Source organism: Jaculus jaculus, chromosome 14 (assembly GCF_020740685.1).
Source record: "Jaculus jaculus isolate mJacJac1 chromosome 14, mJacJac1.mat.Y.cur, whole genome shotgun sequence".
NCBI classification, from domain to species: Eukaryota; Metazoa; Chordata; class Mammalia; order Rodentia; family Dipodidae; genus Jaculus; species Jaculus jaculus.
In genome coordinates, this window is record NC_059115.1 from 63195977 (window position 1) to 63217880 (window position 21904).

The 21904-nt window shown below is 40.1% G+C and overlaps 1 protein-coding gene and 1 pseudogene across 3 annotated transcripts in view; both read left to right on the forward strand.

Annotated features, from left to right (window-relative positions):
• Nucleotides 1–20198, forward strand: part of Trim36 (tripartite motif containing 36) — a 54587-nt gene extending 34389 nt beyond the window's left edge. For all 3 annotated transcript variants that reach the window (XM_004651569.2, XM_004651571.2, XM_004651570.2), the window contains 6 exons: nt 2712–2807; nt 8391–8644; nt 8855–8979; nt 11201–11491; nt 15538–15835; nt 17631–20198. In XM_004651569.2, the coding sequence (XP_004651626.1) occupies nt 2712–2807; nt 8391–8644; nt 8855–8979; nt 11201–11491; nt 15538–15835; nt 17631–17985 (1419 nt within the window). In that variant the 3' untranslated portion in view covers nt 17986–20198. The remainder of the gene's footprint in view (nt 1–2711; nt 2808–8390; nt 8645–8854; nt 8980–11200; nt 11492–15537; nt 15836–17630) is intronic.
• A 753-nt stretch (nt 20199–20951) lies between these two features.
• On the forward strand, nt 20952–21050 carry LOC123454928 (annotated as a pseudogene).
• The last annotated feature ends 854 nt before the right edge of the window (nt 21051–21904 follow it).

Below are 21904 nucleotides of genomic sequence, written 5' to 3' on the forward strand. Positions count from 1 at the left end.
GGATTCTCTGTTCAAATATGTACCCATTTTTTGATTGGGTTGTTTGATTTTTTTAATGTTTAGTTTTTTTTTAGTTCTTTAGATCTTTGTCAGAAGTAGAGCTGGTGAAGATTTTCTCCCACTCTATGGGATGTCTACTCACTCTGTTGATGATTTGCTCATGTGTATAGTAGCTTTTTAGTTTCATGAGGTCCCAGCGGTAGAGTGTTGATCTAATTTCTTGTGCTACTGGGCTTTTATTCAGGAAGTCTACCTACACTTGTATCATAAAGTGTTCTCCCTGTTTTTACTTCTAGGAGCTCTAGAGTTTCAGGTCTTATATTGAGGTGTTTAATCCATTTAGAGTTGACTTTTGTATGGGATGAGAGAAGTGGTTCTAATTTCATTCTTTTCCATGTGATTATCCAATTTCTTCAGTTCCATTTGTTGAAGATGCTGTCTTTTTTTCCAGTGTGTATTTTTGGCCCCTTTGTCAAAGATGAGGGAACTGTAGTTGCTTGGATTTAGAGATTCTATTCAATTCTACTGATCTGTTTGTCTGTTTTTGTTCCAGTATCATGCTGTTTTAGTTACTATGGCTTGTAGTATATCTTGAAATCAGGTATGGCGATACCTCCAGATGTATTTCTCTTGTTGAGAATACTTTTGGCTATCTGAGGCCTTCTGTTCTTCCATATGAACTTTGAGACTCCTTTTTCTATTTTTTTCTATCTCTGTGAAGAGCATTGCTAGAATTTTTATTGGAATTGCATTGAATCTATATAATGCTTTTGGTAAAATGGTCATTTTCACAGTATTCTTCCAGTCTATGAGTACAGGAGGTCTTTCCATCTTCTCATATTCTCCTTAGTCCCTTTCATCAGTGTTTCATGTTTTTATGTTTTCCATCACTCTTTTGCCATTCTTGTTTTGAGCCAGAATCTCTTATTGATTTAAGAACTTCCTGTTTTTTGTTTTTTGTTTTTTGTGTGTGTGTGTTTGTTTTCCTTCACAAGCTGTAGTGATTCTGCTGAGGTTTCTGCACAATCTCCATTGTTTCGCGTACCCATTTGGTCAGCTCGCTGAAATGGAGGTTTCTATAACTAACCCTCTTTGGGTCTGATTAATTTATTGGAGAAGGTTACAGACCTTGGGAGAAAACACATTCACCTGTTTATTATATAGGATGTTACAAAGGTTACTGATGAAGAGATAGATGAAGGGTAAGGTGTGGTTGTGCACTCTGAATCTTCTCTTCTATTTTTTTTAAGTGGTGTGAGTGTGTGTGTGTGGTGGGGGGGGGGGGTGGCACACCAGAGTCTCTTGCTGCTGAAAACAAATGCCTGTCTGGCTTTACCTGTGTGGTAGGGAATTGAACCTGGGTCGACAGGCTGTGCAGTCAAGGACCTTTAACCACTGAGCTATCTCCTCAGCCCCAGTCTCTTCTGTGCTTACCCATAGCCTCTTTCCAGATCATACAGTATAGGTAAAAAACCAGAGGAAGATGATAGTGGTGGGACACTTGCTTCTTTTTACTTCCTAAATTCTGAGTGTCGTCCCACTTCTTGTCCTGACCTTTCCTTCCATTTCATGTCTTTGGCAGTGACCCCAAACCGGAAGTGCTTGCACCCTGTCAGGGCGACAGCTCAGGGGCTCTCACACTGTACATTGGTCACATTTGTCCACTATCCCTTCATAGTCCATGGTGCTTCCAAGGGGGTTGTCATTTTCAAGTATACTTCAGGTATATTGCAGAGTATGTTTTCTAGATTAGACAGGGGAATCTCACCAAAGCCCATAATGTCTGTGAGAAATTACACTGATTTCAGCGTGGCTAACTTAACAAAAAAGTTATTCTGTAAACTCTGGGATGTGCATGTTTTCACAGCCCTGTCTTCGTTGTGTGGTTACTGGCCGACTAGGTGGGGACAGGCTGAGCTGATGACTGTGTATCCTTCCCTTTGTTGCTGTTCCTGCTGTACATGCGTGTGTACGTGTGGGTGTGTGAGTGAATTGCACAGTGTGGTGTTAGGCAAGGCTGTTTGGATGGCTCCCCGTTCATTTGCTTAGAAGCCTTTACGAGCAAGAGTTCTGGGGCTGGAGATGTAGCTGGAGATGCCTAGCAAGTATGAAGCCCTTGGGTTCCGTCCTCAGCACTGTATAAACTGGGCTTGATGGTGCATCCCTGGAGTTCAGGAAGAGCAGAAGTTTAAAGTCATTCTCAGCTTCTTTGAGGCCAGTCTGAGGTGCATGAGACCCTGTCTCAGCAGCAGTAGCAACAAACCGAACCACGAAAGGATGGAGGAGCAACCAAGGACTCCTGATGGCCTCCGGCTTCCACGTCTATGGACATCCATGTACACAAGCTACATATACATGCGCGTGTACACCCCCCCCCCACGCACTAGCATGCACGCCCACTAGAAAGAGAAAAATAGCACGAGTGTTTGGGAGTGAACAATAACAATAAAAGCTTACCAATAAAGATGTGCTTTTTGTGTGTATGTGAGATTTTTGACCAAGCATTGCTACCCCCCCCCCCCGCTTTCTTTTAATCTTTCATGTAGCCTTGGACCTACGTTCTTAAGGACAGTAAAGTGTCTACTTTGGGTTAACTACTCTAGCTCATTTTTCTGTCTATCTATGAGGGATGGGTACTGTGTAATGGAAACTCTGCAAGGTTTGTGCTAAATTTGTCTTTGTGCACTTGGGTTACGTGTGTGTTTCCACAGGAGAAGCTTGCAAAGGACATTGATTTCCTTATCGGTAAAGAAAGCCAGGTGAAGAGTCAAATTTCTGAGCTAAACTTGTTAATGAAAGAAACGGAGGTAAGTTATGTACACTTCGCACGTTTTTAATTCATATCAATGTTTGCTTATTTGTTCATAAACCCCTGTGGTCCTGGGTCAGCTTTTTTGAGACAGTGGGAACAAATGTAAAGAATAAATCATAACGCTGTGCAAATAGCGCTTTCACAGCGACCAAGTGATGATGAAACCCAGACGGCGGGAAGAATGACCATCTCTGGGTGACATGAGACAAGGTCTTGAAAGGTTTTTAAAAAATTGTTTCTTTGGGGCTGGAGAGATGGCTTAGCGGTTAAGCGCTTGCCTGTGAAGCCTAAGGACCCCGGTTCGAGGCTCGGTTCCCCAGGTCCCACGTTAGCCAGATGCACAAGGGGGCGCACGTGTCTGGAGTTCGTTTGCAGAGGCTGGAAGCCCTGGCGCGCCCATTCTCTCTCTCCCCCTCTATCTGTCTTTCTCTCTGTGTCTGTCTCTCTCAAATAAATAAATAATTAATTAAAAAAATTGTTTCTTTGGGCTGGAGAGATGGCTTAGCAGTTGAGTGCTTGTCTGTGAAGCCTAAGGACCCTGGTTCAAGGCTCGGTTCCCCAGGACCCACGTTAGCCGGATGCACAAGGGGGTGCATGCATCTGGAGTTTTTGTAGAGGCTGGAGACCCTGGCATGCCCATTCTCTCTCTCTCTCTCTCTCTCTCTCTCTCTCTCTGTCACTCTCAAATAAATAAACTAGAATGAACAAAAAAATTTAAAAAAATTGTTTGTTTGAGAGAGCCAGAAAGAATATGAATTGCACATGAACTCCAGATGTATGCACCATCTTGTCCTTCTGGCTTTGTGTGGGTACTGGGGACTCAAACCCTAACCAGCAGGCTTTGCTAGCAAGAGCCTTCAGCCACTGAGTAATCTTCCCAGCCCATAAATGATAGCTTAGTGATATCTGCATTTAAACAAATGAATAGATTGCCTTGAAAGATGTACTGTATGTGAGTAGGACAGGATTATCTAAAATTTTAGGTATTTCTGAATAAATGATCTGTATTTCCTTACCAAAAAAAAAAAAAAAAAAAAAAGCTGGCCGTTGTGGCACACGCCTTTAATCCCAGCACTCGGGAGGCAGAGGTAGGAGGATTGCCAGGAGTTCGAGGCCACCCTGAGACTACATAGTGAATTCCAGGACAGCCTGTGCAAGAGTGAGACCCTACCTTGAAAAAAAAAAAAAACAAAACATGTTAGAGGGCCGGAGAGATGGCTTAGCAGTTAAGGCGCTTGCTTATGAAGCCTAAGGACCCAGGTTTGACTCCCCAGTGCCCATGTAATCCAGACACACAAAGTTACACATGTGCACAAAGTCATGCCTGCTCACAAAGTGGCTCATGCGTGTGGAGTTTGATTGCAGTGGCTTGAGGCTCTTGCACACCAATTGTCTCTCTCTTAAAAAAACATGTTTGAGCATTCATGTCTGTCTTATTTATGATAGCCACAAAGGGGAAACTGCCCAAATGCCCCTAAACAGGAATACAGGTAGCGTTGAGAACTATGATTGCATCCAGCAGTGTAGAATTGATTTTGCTGTCATGTAGAACACCAGATCCAAAGGAGTATGTCTTGTGTGTCCTGTGTGGTGACATCTGTAGACATCATCTGAGATGGTGAAACCATAATTCAAGGAAGTCGTCTTAGAGGAAAGGCAAATTGGTGCCTACAGAGATTATGCAGGTGGCTTTTGGGATACCCTGATGTTCTTTTATGGACCACAGACAGATGCTGTGCTGGATGTTGGTTGCCTCTAGATATTCATAAAAAACCATCCATGTTTGCACTTACTCCTACACTTTCCTGTTTGCATATCATGCTTCAATGAAATACTAAAAAGTAAGCCAGGTGTGGTGGCTCATGCATGTAATTCTAGCACTTTGGAGATGGAGCGTAGAGGATCAGTAACTGTTTAAAAACTTAAAAAATATACAAAAAGGGGCTGGAGGGATTGCTTAGTGGTGAAGGAAGGCACTTGCCTCCAAAGCCAAAGGACCCAGGTTCGATTCCTCAGGACTCAAGTAAACCAGATGCACAAGGTGGCACATGTGTCTGGAGTTTGCAGTGGCTGAAGGCCCTAGTGTGCCCATTCTCTCTCCCTATCTGCCTTTTTCAAACAAATAAAATAAAATAAAATTTTTTTTAAAAAATGAAAAGGAAATGTAATAGCATTTTTAAAATATAATAAGTCTGGATTGGCTAGGTTATTTAAAAATTCCAGAGGCTAGGAAGATGGTTTAGTGGTTAAAGACACAGACTTACAAAGCTTGCTGGCCTGGGTTCAGTTTCCCAGACACTCATGTAAGCTGGACACAGAAAATGGCACAAGCATCTGGTGTGCATTTGCTAGCAAGAGGCCCTGGCCCATGCATGCACATATTCATATGTAAATAAATAAGTAAACAAATAAATAATTTTATTTTTATTTATTTGTTTTTGGTTTTTCTAGGTACGGTCTTACTCTAGCTCAGGCTGACCTGGAATTCACTCTGTACTCTCAGGGTGGCCTTGAACTGTCAGTGATCCTCCTAGCTCTGCCTCCTGAGTGCTGGGATTAAAGGCATGCGCCACCACACCCAGCACAAATAAATATTTTTAAATGGTAAATATTTTTTGCTTGCTTTCATACATACTTGCCTCTTTTCTATTTGAAACAAAAGTCCACTACTCTTGACCACACTGCATACATACATATGTGTATATATAATGTATGCATGTTCATATTGTATGTGTATCCGTGTGTGTGAATGTTTTTGTAGGCCAGAGGATAATCTTGAATGTTGTTTCTCATGAACCATCCACTGTGAGGTTGTGTGTGTGTGTGTGTGTGTGTGTGTGTGTGTGTGTGTGTGTTACATAAATTAATCCATTTATTGCAGGCCAGGGACATCTCAAATGTTAGGTTTTCAGTTCCTTCAGTCTTCTGGTGCAGACATGATTATTACAGCAGAAGTCGTCTTGTAGGTCCAGGCCCTGCCGGCCACTGTTTCCATGCAGGAACCGCAGTGCCAGATGCCCACAGACTGTCGTTTCATCTTGGTTTTGCCACAGAAGGAGCAAGTGTACTTGGCATGCTGGCTGACTTCAGTTTTCTTCACCATTTTCCACAGGGAGGCCCCATAGCGGGTCCCGACTTACTGACAGTACCGACCTTCTTGGTGCGCTTGGCCATGTCCCGGTGACCCGAGCCAGACCACAAAAAGCCCACTGTTTTCTTTTTTGTTGTTGTTGTTTGTTTTGTTTTGAAAAAGAGTCTCACCAGCCTGGAGCTTACCAAGCAATACTAGGCTCGGCCATCCAGAGAGTCCCCAGGATCTATCTGTCTCCCTGTCCCCAGTGCTGGAACTATAGACACCTGCCACCAGGTGGCCTTTTACAAGAGCTCTGGGTCTAATGCTTCAGTGGCAGGTACTTGGAATAATTTTTCTGAAAAAGGAGTGAAATAATTGAGAAATGATGGGAGGCTGTGGATGTGGCTTAGTGGTATAAAGTTTGCCTTGCATGCCCAAGGCCCGAGGGCTGTACCCCCAGCATCACTGAAAATAAGACCAAAAAAAAAAAAAAAAAAGAAAAATGAAAAGTGAATTAATACTATGTTAGTAGTATAGCTTTTGTTTTTAATGTTATTTTCCCTGGTTACAATTATCACCTTAAATATGAAATTATTTATCCATGTATGAAGTGGAATTTGCTTGTTTCTGCTTTTGTCAGGGCGACAGCTCTGGTACAAACAAAGCCAGTGCTCACTTCCACAGTAGGTCTCTCCTTTTGGGCATTTAAGTGTATCTTTATGGTGTTCTCATTAATATTACTGTCTTATTAGGGTTGGGAGTTCACCATCCTTCAGGTTGTAAATTGAGGAATTCACTGTCAAAGTTCACATAGAACCTGATTTCTTGAGAAGTTTTGAACTCTTTTTTTTTTTTCCACTTTTGTTTGACCTGAGCTGAATTTGTCAGCTTGTCAGTAAGAATTTTCTGTACTAGAGAATTTATCTCTGTTTTTGATTTTTATTCAGAGTGATGCTGACAGCCTTGTATCTGTAATTACACTTGGCTGGAAAAGAATGTTCTGTGTATAATATTTCTGATGTTAGTGTTATGACACATCATGAAATTCTATCAAAGTATCATTGATCTTTGCCCTTTGACTTAAAGATGGAATTAGAATAAAGTGTAAATGATACACATGTAAGAAAATGCAGCTTTGTATACTGACTTACAGTATTTTTTTAAGTGTGGTTGTTGGGGTTAGAAATGGAATCTGGGGAAAAAAATCCTTTCATTTGAAGCACTATCCAGAAAGCACTGGGAAATGTAGACCATACTTCTGTTACATGCGATCAGTTATTGAGAATGTTCTAGAAGACTCTAGAAGGGTCTCTTATGATAAGCGCTTGGTTGCTCTGCTGGACTTGTTTTCAAAATCATGTTGAGCTCTGATTTGTAGGAATTCAAAGTGTTTGTATAAGGCATGGTGACAAAAGCCTGTAATCCCAGCACTTGGGACACTAAGCCAGGCTGGTCTCAAGCAAAATGAGACCCTGTCTCAAAGAGAAATCCCCAAATCAAAATGTTTAATAAACATTAAAGACAGGATTCATGACAAAATAGAAAAATAGTGTGTACAATGATTATTTAAAATATGTGACATCATGGTATGCTTTTATGTTAATAATTTTTTTTCAGCATCTCAAAAGCCTAGCTTGTTTATGTTTTCCACAGATTTGTGGGGAGAGAGGAAGGGTGGTGCACGTTGACCTAGAGCCTTGCTCCCTTTGCTTCCACTAAGGATAAGGTCGCATCACAAAGTCAGAATTAAATTAAAGTGATTTAAAAAGGGGCACTTACTTTTTGATATCCTAGTCAAGAACATCATTTGTGGCTGTGACTCAACTTTAAAAAGTTTATAATAGTATATTAAAGGATTAGAATTAACAAATTTGAAATGAATCCCAAATGCTCTAGAGTTGTGTTTTCCTGTTTGTGGTTAAATCAGCTCATTTCTGTTTTGAATTCCTTTGTATATAAAACGGAAGATTGCTTGGTCATTTAATAGGATAAATTGTCCATTACTGGGCTTTGGAGATGAAAAATTTAAGGAAATACAATGTGAGGAAAGCACAGAATAAGTCTAAATGAAAGTTGTTCATTCTTTAGTGTGTTTGATGCTAAACTTCCGTTAGGAAATTTCAGGTTCAGACAAAATACTTTTGCTTTTTATTTTATTTTTGAGAGCAAGAAAGTGGAGGGGGGACAGAATGGATGCACCAGGACCTTCAGTCTGCTGTGAACGAACTCCAGATGTGTGTGCTTCCTTGTCGTGTCTCTGTGATTCTGCATGCTTGCGTCACTGTGTGTCTGGTTACGTGGGACCTGGAGATTTGACCATGAGTTCTTAGGATTTGCAGGCAAGCGCCCTAAATGCTAAGCTGTCTCTCCAGCCCTTAATTTTTATTTATTTATTTATTTTTACAATATCTGGGTTTTCTTTGTTGACAAGTAAACTTGTGTAGATGTTTGTGACGGAACATCTGGATTTATCAGATGAGGTAATGTTAGCTTGTTTTACAATAGTGCAATGGAGAGAGGGCCAAAGAAGAAGCGGTCACACATTTTGAAAAGCTCTTTGATGTTCTGGAAGAGAGGAAGTCATCTGTACTGAAAGCAATAGATGCCTCGAAGAAGCTAAGACTAGACAAACTTCACACTCAAATGGAAGAATACCAGGGGCTTCTAGAGAACAACGGGCTTGTGGGATATGCTCAAGAAGTCCTGAAGGAGACAGATCAGTCTTGTTTTGTCCAGACAGCCAAGCAACTGCACCTCAGGTACCTTTTTCTTTTCACTTGAATACCTAGAGTACTGCCACTCATGTCACGGTATATATAATTCAGCTCCAAATAGCTCTCAAGGATGTGTTAATATGAAGGGCTTGCTTTATTCTGACGTGTAACATATTTTAGTTCATCATGTTACAGATATTTAGTGTGGTTTGTTTTTTAGAGAATCATTTTTCTGTAAAGTGTATTTGTCTACAGAATACAGAAGGCCACGGAATCGTTGAAGAGCTTTCGACCTGCAGCTCAGACTTCTTTTGAGGATTATGTTGTGAATACAACTAAACAAACAGAAGTTCTTGGAGAGCTGTCCTTTTTCTCGAATGGTAAGTCTTGGTGAAGGGCCAGTCCCGGTCTTTTAGTCTGAATTTATCCCGTATGTACCTCCAAAAACATGTTCCTCCTCTTTCTCAAACTGTAAATTTGCTCAGGATCCTACACTCTGAAGTCTTGTCCCAGTTTTGTTTCTATGATGACGATGGCGTGCACAGCAACGTTTGCTTTATAACCATCACACAAATGCCATCATGTTGTATCCTTTGAAAAAATGTGTGTGTGTGTTGGTGTGTGCTCATCTGGGTCTCTTGCGACTGTGAATGAGTGTCAGTCCAGCTTTGCATTGAGTGACTGGGGAGTTGGACCCGGCCTGGCAGACTTTGCCAGCAAGCTCCTTTAACCACTCTGGGCCAACAACAATCCCTGTTGTTATCCTTTCTGGAAGTTACTGATGATTTTAAGTGAAGCTTAAGATAGATATTTATTAATACGTGAACTTCTGGCTTAAAGCTCTGTTCTACATTTTAGCTGTCTTTGAAACCATTTCACTACAGAGAGACAGTTTTCTCTGTTTTCTTGATTATAAGTGACATCGTGCATCTCTGACAGTGTTCCTTTGCATATGTGTGAGTTTCTCTATGGCGGAAACCTAAACCTGGAAGTTATAGCCTGAAGTGGACAAGTGTATGCCTAGGTGTGTCTGTTGCTGTGTGAATTGGCCAGGGCTGCCACAACAGAGGACCACAGACTGAAGCTTAAACAACAGAACTTTTCATGTTCTTCTAATGGCTAGGTGCCCAAGATCTGGGCGGTTTCTTCTGTGACCTCTCTCCTTGGCTTTGGATAGTGGTCTTCTCCCCTTGGCTTCCCATGGTCTTTCTTCTGTACAGGTTCATACCCTAATCTCTCCTTATATGTACATCAGTCATTGAATTGGGGTCTACCATAATGACCTCATTTTAATTTAATTTCCTTTTTAAAGGCCTGACCTTCAATGTAGTCAGTTTTAGATTTACAATCAGAATCTAGAGGTTAGGACTTCAGTGTATGAATTTTCTTTTCAAAGTATGAATTTTTTTGGGAGGGGTCACAATTCAGCCCAAAACATTTGCTTTTGTCAGTGTTTTGCTACCCCCTTGCAGGGAGATCATCCTTTTTCCTTCTCACATCTTACCACATTCATCTCACTAAGGCTTCTCTTCCAGTGATGGGGAACCAGAATCACCCTTACTAAGGTTTAGTCTCATTACTTCATAGGTTAGCTGTGTGGATTTGTGGACATTTCTTTCATTAAAGTTAAAAGTGGATTATTGCCTGGTGTTTGGCACACACCTTTAATCCCAGTGCTTGGGAGGCAGAAGTAAGAGGATCACTGTGAGTTCAGTGCCAGTTTGGAACTACAGAGTGGGTTCTAGGTTAATCTAAGCTAGAGTAAGACTCTACCTCAAAACAAACAAGCCAAAAAAAAAAAAAAAAAAAAACCTACCCTCGGTTACTATGGTCTCCTTTCTTTTTGTTTCTCTCTCTCTTTCTTTCTTTCTTTCTTTTTTTTTTTTTGCTTTTTCGAGATAGGGTCTCACTCTAGCTCAGGCTGACCTGAAATTCACTATGTAGTCTCAGGATGGCCTTGAACTCATGGTGATCCTCCTACCTCTGTCTCCCAAGTGCTGGGATTAAAGGCGTGCGCCACCACACCCAGCTTTCTTTTCTTAAATATATACCTAAATCTAAGAAGTTTATTATGACTATTTTTCATATATATATTTGTTAATATTTTAAATGCTGATTCTATCTCATGTACTGCTCTTCCTACTTCCAATCTGTATACCTCAGTTGTCTTCTAGATAGATTTTGGCTTACTTGTGAATGAATGTAAGTTCTCTCCCTGTGGGTCCCCAAAGTGCCTCTGGAGGTGAGGCAGAATGTTCACTGCAAATAAACCCCAGATGCATGTGCTACTTTGTGCATCTGGCTTTATATGGGTACTGGGGATTGAACTCTGGTTGTTAGGCTTTACAGGTAAGCACCTTATCTACTGAGCATCTCTCCAGCCCCTGTCTATCATATTTCTTATGTATCTTTCCCATTTCAGTTACAAATCATTATAAATTGACCTTATTTTATACTCACTACTTTTGTTAAACATAATGTTATAAATTTAGAAAGTTCTTATCCTGACAATGACTTCTGTAGTGTTAATTATTTTTACCAAAAATACACATTTAAAAACATTAATATTTTAACATTCTGTTCTATCCATAATTCTTTCAGGTGTAGACATTCCTGAGATCAACGAGGAACAGAGTAAAGTTTATAACAATGCCTTGATAAGTTGGCACCATCCAGACAAGGAGAAAGCTGACAGCTATGTTCTTGAATACCGGAAGATTAATCGAGATGAGGAAATGGTGTCATGGAATGGAATAGAAGTGTGCAATACAAGCAAAATTGTCTCCAATCTTGAAAGCAACAGTCACTATGCTTTCAGAGTGAGAGCTTACAAGGGCTCCATCTGTAGTCCCTGCAGCAGAGAACTGATTCTTCACACGCCTCCAGCGCCAGGTATTAGGTGTACTGGAATTTAAACGAGCAAAGCAGGGGCTGCGAAGATTGCTTAGTGGTTAAAGGCTATTGCTTGAAAGCTTGCAGGCCCAAAGTTCCATTCCCAGGCACCCACATAAAGCCAGATGCAAAGTGAAGTATGTGTCTGTGATCCCCACACATGATAAGGAAGTGGAAGCCAGAAGACTCTGAAGCCAGTCTGTGGACACTTGTTTGCAGTCTGGAAGTCATTTAGCATGACGCCTTGTCTCGAAGGTGGAGCGCAGACACCTCTAGGTGGTCCTCTGACCTTCGCATATATGTTTGTGTTTCTCTCTCTCTCTCACCCCCCCCACCCCCCCGCCGCCAGAAAATGAGTAGGAAGAGGCCTTGATTAGAAACCAGCGTTTGCTTGTAGAATATTCCCAGTCAGCAGACTCCATGCACAGCTTGGATTTAGACAGGAGAGGGTGCATTCGGGGTGGTATGGCTCTAGACCCAGTTTGGATTTAGAAATGAACTGAATGTTTGAGGTTTGCCTTATAGGCTAGGAACAGGATTTGATTTTGGCATCAAACAGAAAAAACATAAAAGACATTTAAGTGGCCAGGGGTAAATTGGGTTCAGAATAGCTACCTTAAAAGTTTAAAATAACATTGTTCTGGTTTTCTCCTGTTTTTTTTTTTTCTTTCTTTAGTCAGCTAATGGTAATGTCTAAAGTATAGGTTATGTAGATAGTTATTTTTAAGATTCATTATCACAGTATCCTGACATTTAATTTTGATTTAATCAAAGTCTGATTTGCCTGAGATATTTGCTAACTCACCGTGACTGTCAGCACATGGGGGTGGGAGGAATGTGTTGGAACCACACGGACACCTTCCCCCTTGCCTAGAAAGCTCCGTATGTCCAGTCACCTCTGTATCAGTTAACTTTCTATTGCTGGGACAGAATGCCTGACAGAAATCAGTGTGAGTCAGGGGTCAGGTCTATTTTGCTTACAGCCCATCAGGGCAGGGAAGGCAGGGTGGCAGGAGCTTAATGCGGCTGGTCACATTCGTTCACATTCGTTCAGCACAGTGAGGAAGCAGACACTGATGGGAACTGACTTGTGGTGGGATCAGGGCTTAGGTGGCTCTGCTTCTCCAGCTGTGCTGCTTTTGCAGCCTCACTCTTGGGTTGGATCCACCAGGAGCCCATAGCTTTTCTTCCATGGTCCTAGCATCTCTAAAATCCTGAGATCTCCATTGCAATTTAGGGTCCCCTGTCACAGCTTCACAGGGCCTCTTTGCAGGGACTCTGACTCTGCCCCACATTGCTTAGTGTCTGTGGCTGTGTGTAACCATAGTGCAATGCTTCATGGCTGTCTACGACATTCACCTTTCATTCTTCAAAATCCATGTGGGCAATGCTGCCAAATTCTGCTGCCAGATTAGGATGAAGCCTGCCTTTGAACCACAGTTGTAGCAGCTTCTGTTTCTAATCTTAGAGGACAGGAACCTCTCTCACTCTTTTAAGGCCATTTCAATTTCAAGGGAAAGCCCATTATGGTAGGGAAATAATGACATGAACAGTAAATTGGTGTCACATCATCACATCAGCCAGGGAGAAGAGAGATGAATGCTGAATGCTCACATGACTTTATCCTTTCTATGCAGAACCCAGCCTGTGGAATGGTGCCACCCACAATTAGGGTGGGTCCTCCCCCTTCAACTAATCCAGTAAATCCCCTTTAGAGTACATATTAATTCTCTTGGTTCTGTTCCTCTAGAGAACCCTGAGTAATAAGCCCTCCCTTCCCTTCTGAGTTAAAAATCCACTGGCACTCCTTATGGGGAGTGTGATGAGCTTTGCAGGATGGAAATGACATCTAGTTAGTTGATGTTTACTGCAGTGTCTCCACAGGTGAGAGTCACTTAGAACTAAAGATGGCTCAGTGTGGTTAGCCCGAAAGCATTTTGCCTCATTAGTCACTGCCCTGGACTCAACCTGTAATTAATACAGCCTATGGACCCTGCCTGGTTTTAGTGACTTGTGCATTCTGTCCTCTTTTTTTTTTTTTTTTTGGTTTTTTCGAGGTAGGGTCTCACTCTGGCTCAGGCTAACCTGGAATTCACTATGTAGTCTCAGGGTGGCCTCGAATTCTCGGTGATCCTCCTACCTCTGCCTCCCGAGTGCTGGGATTAAAGGCGTGCGCCACCACGCCCGGCTGTCCTCTTTTTTTTTTTTTTTTTTTTGACCAAAATAGAGAAGCAGTGTGTATTTTTTTTTTTTTTTTCGAGGTAGAGACTCGCTCTAGCTCAGGCTGACTTGGAATTCACTATGTAGTCTCAGGGTGGCCTTGAACTCACAGCGATCTTCCTACCTCTGCCTCCCAAGTGCTGGGATTAAAGGTGTACACCATCACACCTGGCTGCAGTGTGTGTTTTTTAGGTATATTGTAGGCTTTAAAAAATTAGACTACAGATAAATGGAGTTGTCTAAAAGTATTTTTTTTCTTAATAGTATTGGGATGAATTTGCAAGTATTAAGTAGCTATTTCCTAATATTGGATATTTACACTTTCTCTTCTAGTCTCTTTGAAAACTGAAGCAAAAGGATCCTGAACATAGTTGCTATTTTCAGTAACATAGTTGGAGGGGAAGAGGAAAGGAAATGCTAAGGACTTTTCCCCCCACATGAACAGGGTGACACTTTAAATATACTTTGCAAAGTGGTAGGCCTTGGAGATTGAAAAGAGGCAGGAATAAATTGTTCCAGGACACTAGGCATCACCAGGAAGAAGGAACTACCTAGATATGGGAACTGTCTTTTTCTTGGTAACAACCATTTTTAATGCAGATGAAAATTTACCTTTTTCACCATGCTGCTTGATAGTAAGTGCATTCACAGTTGTGCGTAGCTGCCGTCACATCTCCAGGCTTTTTCAGTCGTCCTAACTGAAAAACCTGTATCCATTAGTGATGATTCCTCATTCCCTCTCCCCCTAGACACTGGTAGCCTGTGTTCTTTCTGTCTACCCATGCATTTGGCTGTATTTGGGCACTTGGATAAATGGAATTGTGCAGTATTTGTCCTTTGCATCTGCTTTATTTCAAGTATGTTTCATGTATCACAATTTTCTTTTTGTAATTTTTATTATTTATTTATTTATTTGGGAGAGAGAAAAAGGCAGAGAGAGAGAGAGAGAGAGAGTGAGTGAGCAAGCATGGGCATGCCAGGGCTTCTAGCCTCTGCAAATGAACTCCAGATGCATGCACCACCTTATGCATCTGGCTTACATGGGTCCTGGGGAATCAAACTGAGGTCCTTTGGCTTTGCAGACAATCACCTTAACTGCTAAGACACCTCTCCAGCCCCACAATTTTCTTTTTAAGGCTTGATAACTTTACACTGTATGCACATACTACATTTACTTTATCGATCTTTCTATTTATAGACATTTATGTTATTTCTACATTGGCTGTAACTCAATGTTGTGCTTAATTGAGTTCTGTAAATTAAAGTTTAGATCAAACTTTTGTCAAATATGTGAACAGCGATGTAAACCTAGATTTCTCTGAACTGCAATCCCATAGTTCTTTTTTTAAAAAGATCACTATGATAGCTAGTTCCTTAGTTCAGGAGTTCATGCTTCTCATATCTGATGTATTTGATGGATAAGGAAAAGACCTTATAAAAATTATAAAATTTGTAATATAGATAATAAATTCATGCTGCCTCTTATTTTAATGATAGATTACTTAAGTGAAAATCATCTGTAATAGCTAACATCCCTTTTTCAAAGAGGTGCATTCATACATTTTCAAACCTTTAAAGTATTCTATACTGTTTTTGATATTTCTGAAGATTTTCAGGAATAAAAATATACTGGATGTTCAGGAATTAAGTAAATAAAGTTGCTAGTAAGTTGAAGTTTTGGGTTGATATAATTATATCTGGGATAGTATCACACCTTCCTCTTTGTATCTCTCTTTAGTAATTTCTATTTGAAAAATGTCAAATTTGACCTTAAGTTATAGAAATTCTAGTATGTATTTCTCAGACTAATTTTCAGCTCCATTTAGTTTTCAGTTTCCTGTTTGATGAAAAATGTGGCTATAATAATGAACACCTCCTGCTGAACTTGAAAAGAGACCGGGTGGAGAGTAGAGCTGGATTCAATGTTCTTCTTGCTGCTGACCGTATCCAAGTGGGATATTACACAAGCTTAGATTACATCATTGGAGATGCTGGCATAACGAAAGGGAAACACTTTTGGGCCTGCCGTGTGGAACCATATTCATATCTGGTAAAAGTAGGAGTGGCTTCCAGTGATAAACTACAAGAATGGCTCCGTTCACCTCGGGATGCAGCTAGTCCAAGGTAGACTCTTTCTAGAACTTACCTACTTTAACAGCAAATACCCATGTTTAGCAAGACAGTCCTAAAAAATAAACTTGGATTTACTTACTACCTTTGAAATACACATTTCTTTGATTCAGGTGTTTCATCTATGATTATGTGTCTGGCATAGGACAGAAGAGTCAGATGGTCTATATTCATAATGAGAATTAATGGATAATTTTTTGATGCTGTGAGGAAGTGTGGTTTGCATATCTATTAGTTTTGATATACCTTCATAGTCTCAAATTTGAAATTTGTCTTTCCCATACTGCCAAAATTATGTGAGTAAAATATCCACATTGATAACGACATGCCCTTAATTGCCATACTTCATAATCTTACTGTTACATTTACACAGTTTCTTTAAATTCTCCCATGAGCCCTTTCCAAACTTTAGTCATATTAGACATTTTTCTACAGAAAATAATTCAATTTTAAGAGATTGAATAGTGGGGGGATTTTACAGGTTAGTTTCTCTTCAATGGGATTGTATGAACTGACATAGACACATTTTATTTTGAAACAAGGTCTCACTCCAGCCCAGGCTGACCTGAAACTTACTCTGTATCTCGAGGCTGACCTGGAACTCTTGAACTTAAGGTTATCCTCCGACGCCAGCCTCCAGGGTGGGCTTATAGTTATGAGCCACCTTGCCTGACTGACAAATAATTTTTGACCATTTAATGTGAGTGGTACAACCGATCAATGATCTGGATGATAGGAAAAAAATTTTCACAGAGGCGAGATATTTACGTAATAATGTTATAGAGAAATGGTTAAGTAAACATAGTGGCATGTATTTTGGTAGAATATTGATGTCAAAGCTTAAAGAGTTTATAACATGAGAAATACTAGAAGCCTGAAACAGAGCCTGATTAAAATTGTTGATTCCAAATATATAACAAGTAAGCTATACATAGGGAGATATGGAAAGATTGGGTATCAAAAATTTCCATGAGCTTTTAATGTTTTATGGATAAGGGAAAAACAACTTTGCCATCTCTTTCTTTCCCTCTTTCTTTCTTTCTTTCTTTCTTTCTTTCTTTCTTTCTTTCTTTCTTTCTTTCTTTCTTTCCCTCCCTCCCTCCCTCCCTCCCTCCCTCCCTCCCTCCCTCCCTCCTTCCTTCCTTCCTCCCCCCACCTCTTTCTTTCTTTTTTCTTTTTGGTTTTTCAAGGTAGGGTTTCACTCTAGTCCAGGCTGACCTGGAATTCACTCTGTATTCTCACGGTGGCCGCGAACTCATGATGATCCTCCTACCTCTGCCTCCCAAGTGCTGGGATTAAAGGCGTGCGCCACCATGCACAGCTTCCGCCATCTTTTTTGATGTGGACATCTCAGTCAGGAAATAGAGTCTGGGCGGGGGCAGCATTTTTAAGTCTCTCTCTTTAATATTCCAAGTTATTTTATTTATAAACCTGATAATTCCATGGATGAATGCATAGATCTTTATATTTTTCTTGCATGTACCATAATATTTAATCTCTGATAAATCCCTTCACGCTCATCTTCTCTGATTTAGTTTGGGCAAGTCAAAGGTAATAAATCTTTTAAGTTCTCAGGTACATATGTCTAAGTAAAAGTGAATGATAAGGGAATTTGAGACACGGAGTATGTAGTATAATTTTTAATGGCAATTTATAGCCCATGTTTTTAATTATATTTTGATAGAAAGAACACTTAGGTATTTCAACCTTAGACTAATGCATTTGTGAAAATGTGTCGAAGCTATTTGAGCATATGGCGGCTGATACAGAGACTCTTTCTTTGTTTTAGATATGAGCAAGACAGTGGGCATGACAGTGGGAGTGAAGACGCCTGTTTTGATTCTTCACAGCCATTTACATTAGTTACTGTAGGCATGAAGAAATTTTTTATACCTAAGTCACCAACTTCTTCTAATGAACCTGAACATAGAGTCCTGCCTATGCCAACAAGTATAGGGATTTTCCTTGACTACGATAAAGGTAAAGTGAGTTTCTATGATATGGATCACATGAAATGCCTCTATGAGCGCCAAGTGGACTGTTCGCACACAATGTATCCAGCATTTGCACTCATGGGCAGCGGAGGAATTCAACTTGAAGAACCCATCACAGCAAAATATCTGGAATATCAAGAGGGCATGTAGTCTGAACACCCCATGTGACTTGAATGAAAAATGTGAACGGAACAATGCCTTGGTGTTAGCCTTTGTAACTAATTACATGTCATTTACACCTTCTGTCATCACAATTGTTTTCGGTGTATGATTCTTTCATTGTCGTCATTTTGTTTGACAGAGGCTCTTGCAGTGTAGCCCAGGTGGGCCTCAAGTTCTTTCCCCTGCACAGCCTCCCCCGAGTGCTGGGATCTTAGGGGTGCACCGTCATGCCCAGCTGGTATATTCCTTCACGCGCAGAAAACCTCTGCTGACCTTGTCTGCTCTGTGTCAGTGCTTTCACAGTGGTAAAAGGGAAGATGTCCTTTCCTAGCTAGTGCTGAATGGTTGACTCTAAAACTGGATCGTCTTTTCTTTGTGCCTAGGGAAGCTATTTAAGTCAGCTTGTGTTACTGATATTTACGGTTTTTTTTAATTGGTGAGGTTTGAAAGTATTTATTATGCATCTTTGTGTTTGATTTTTAATTTTTATATTATGTTTCTGTCTAAAGAGAAGATATTTTTAAATGCCTATAGATAAAGATTAGTGTTAAGCTGTGTGGGGTTTTTTTGCATTTGTTTTTAGTAGGAAAATAAAGTTGTAGATAAGTAAAATGACAAAGGCCATAAAATGGTAGCATATTTATGTGGAAATTATGTATTTTAAAATGTGTAACTACTAAGAGTATATTGCCTGGAGAATAACTAAATGAATACTGTTCTTTTTTTTTAAACCACAAACTGTATTGGTAAGGAAAACTTTAAGAGTTTACTTAACTATAATGCCCATTGCCTGGAATGTATAGCAAATGTGGTTTCTTTACAGGAAACACAAAGTTCTTGAACCCATGAAACTTTCCACTTCCTATAATTTTTTTCAAAAAATTTTCAATTTTTCTTATTCTAGAAAATGCTTGTTTTTATATTGAAGAATTATTTTTCAGAAATACTAATGAAGAATCGAGTATAAACTCCAAGTCATATTTATTCTTTTGTCTTGGGATTTTTATTTTTCAGCACAATTAATATATGTTGTATTTTTCTGGTTTGTGTTTACAAGTTTGAGAAGTTCATTTTCTATTTTTGGTAGCATTAAGCATACTGTAAAACACGTAAGTTATTGTTAAGTTGTGTGGCATTTTTTTTTGGATCATTGTTGGTAATAAACATTTGTAACAAGTAAGTAAAGACAAATTTAATTCTTTAGGGGTAATAGCTATACTCACAAGGATTATGTATACCTTTTAAAAATGGAAATTTCTATAAATACACTTTAATTGAACATTCTTTTTGGGGCGGGGGGTTCAAGGTAGGGTCTCCTTCTAGCCTAGACTGAGTTGGAATTCACTATGTAGTCTCAGGCTGGCCTCAAACTCAGTGTTCCTCCTACTTTGGCCTCCCAAATGCTGGGATTAAAGGCGGGTGCCACCATGTCCAGCTTTACATTCAGTTATGAAAGCTGTCCTTTCAGGTAGATGATTTTTAAGTTTTTGTTGTTTAGGAATTAAAATGTCCAGCCAGGTGTGGTGGTGCACGCTTTTAATCCCAGCACTCAGGAGGCAGAGGTAAGAGGATCGCTGTGAGTTCAAGTCTACCCTGAGACTACAAAGTGAATTCCAGGTCAGCCCAGGCTAGAGTGAGACCCTCCCTTGAACCCCCCCCCCCAAAAAAAAAAGTCCAAACATGAAGACTTACACACTTTAGCACTAATCATTTATATAGACTGTTATTGACATTTTATTGGAGTAACCAAAATGTTCATTTTTTTTAAAAAAGTATTTTAATGGAAATCTCGTTGGTCAATAGATCTATAATAGACCTGTCCCACTCTGCCAACTCAAGTAGAAAATATCATGCAAAATATGTGTTTAGTAGTCATTGTTACTTTGTGATCTATGAATAACAGCACTTTAACACAGGCTAAACAGAAATATGCAGTGTTATGTGGACTGTTGTGCAATAAAGCTATTAAGATCAAGGTTAAGTTCAATCCTCTCAAGTTTTGTGTAAGCATATGTCATGTAGACATTCCAAAATATAAAGCTTTAACAGGAATAAGAAAGCTGTCTCAGACATTGTATAGTTGTAAATAATAGCTCAGTGGAATTTCATATTTAATAAAAATTCAAAGGAAGTCACTTCGGGAACTTTTACTATGCTTTGTGGAAAACTGAAACGAAATAATTAAAAAATGCTTCACTTCACATATTAGAGTCAATGTTTTATTCAAAATTATTTTGAAATGTATTAGATTTAATTCTTGTGGAAATTATTACTAGAACAGGTTAATATGAAGCTAATTTATTTTTCAGTTTCCCAGTTGTTTTGTGTAATACTACTTTTCTGGTCCACAGATGACATTTCAGCCATGTAAGTGTTCCTTTTATTCACGTCTTCTTGGACGTGGAGCTCCGTTAGTTATGTTCAGGGCTGGATCACAGTGAGTTTCTATTAATGCTTGATGGGTCTTAATTTTTTTAAAATTAGTAAGAGGAGATTCAGCTGGGCCTAGTGATGAGGCCCTTATTCCAGCTACTCAGGTAGCCGAAGCACGAGGATTGTGAACTCAAGGTCCACCTGGACTGCAGAATGAATTTAAGACTCATCTGAGTAACTTAGAACCTGTTCCCAAAAAATACAAAATAACAAAAAGTACATTCAAGGTTATGATGCTGTGCTACTATGCAATAATTCACATATTTACTGTATTTGCAGTTGCTCTCTTGAAAGTAGTAGGAGTCAGAGAGAACTCCTGTCCTCTCACCATGCATGAAAATCCATTCCAAGTGGATTAAGGACCTCTATGTAAAATTTGAAACTCTAAAACAATTGGGGATATAGAGAACTCCTTTTGGGATAAAACACAGTAAGCTGGGCCTGTTAAATCAGTTAACCTAATTTGATAACTGATTTTAATAAAATTATAATTATATAATAATAGATTAATAAAATAACATTTGCTTCAGCAGCATATATGATAAAATTGGAACAGAGGAGATTTAGCACGGCCCTTGAGCAGGGATGACATGCAAAGTTGTGCAGCATCCCGTATTTTGGATGGGACGATGGCTCAGTGTATAAAGTACTTGCTGTGAAATTCAGTATATATGAGTTCAGATTCTCAAACCCAGATGCTGTGGTAAGCTTCCATAACCCCAATCAGACCATGGGGAGAGGGACATAGGGATAGGAGAATTTTTGAAGCTCATGGACTAGCTAGCCTGGAAAATCAAGCCACAAACTGAGTAATGAATAATGAGAGTCCCTGCTTCAAATGAGGTTGGAGGTGAAGACCCATCCAAAACTTATCCTTCGGGCTGGGGAGATGAGGTGCTTGCATGCAAAGCCTGCAGCCCAGGTTAATACCCACTTAAATCCAGATGCACCGAGTGGTGCGTGCATCTGGAGCTTGTCTAGACTGGCAAGAAGCCTTGTCATGCCCGTACTCTTCTCCCTCTTTTGCTCTCTCCTTGCAAATAAATAAAAATATTTTTTAAAAAGTTCTTCAAGCCGGGCGTGGTGGTGCATGCCTTTAATCCCAGCACTCGGGAGGCAGAAGAAGGATTGTTGTGAGTTCGAGGCCACCTTGAGACTCCGTAGTGAATTCCAGGTCAGCTTCAGCCTGGGCTAAAGCGACACCTTACCTTGAAAAAAAAAAGTCCTTCAACATCTGTGGCAGTTTGATTCAGGTGTCCTCCAGTCCTCCATAAACTTTTGTGTTCTTAATGCTAGGTCCCCAGGTGATGGCAGTTTGGGAATTGGATCCTCCTGGAGGCAGTGTATTGTTGGGGCCAGGCTTTTAGGTGTTATAGCCAGTTTCCCCTTGCCAGTGTTTGGCACACTCTCCTGTTGCTGTTGTCTGCTTGATGTTGGCTGGAGGTGATGTCCACCCTCTGCTCATGGCATTGTT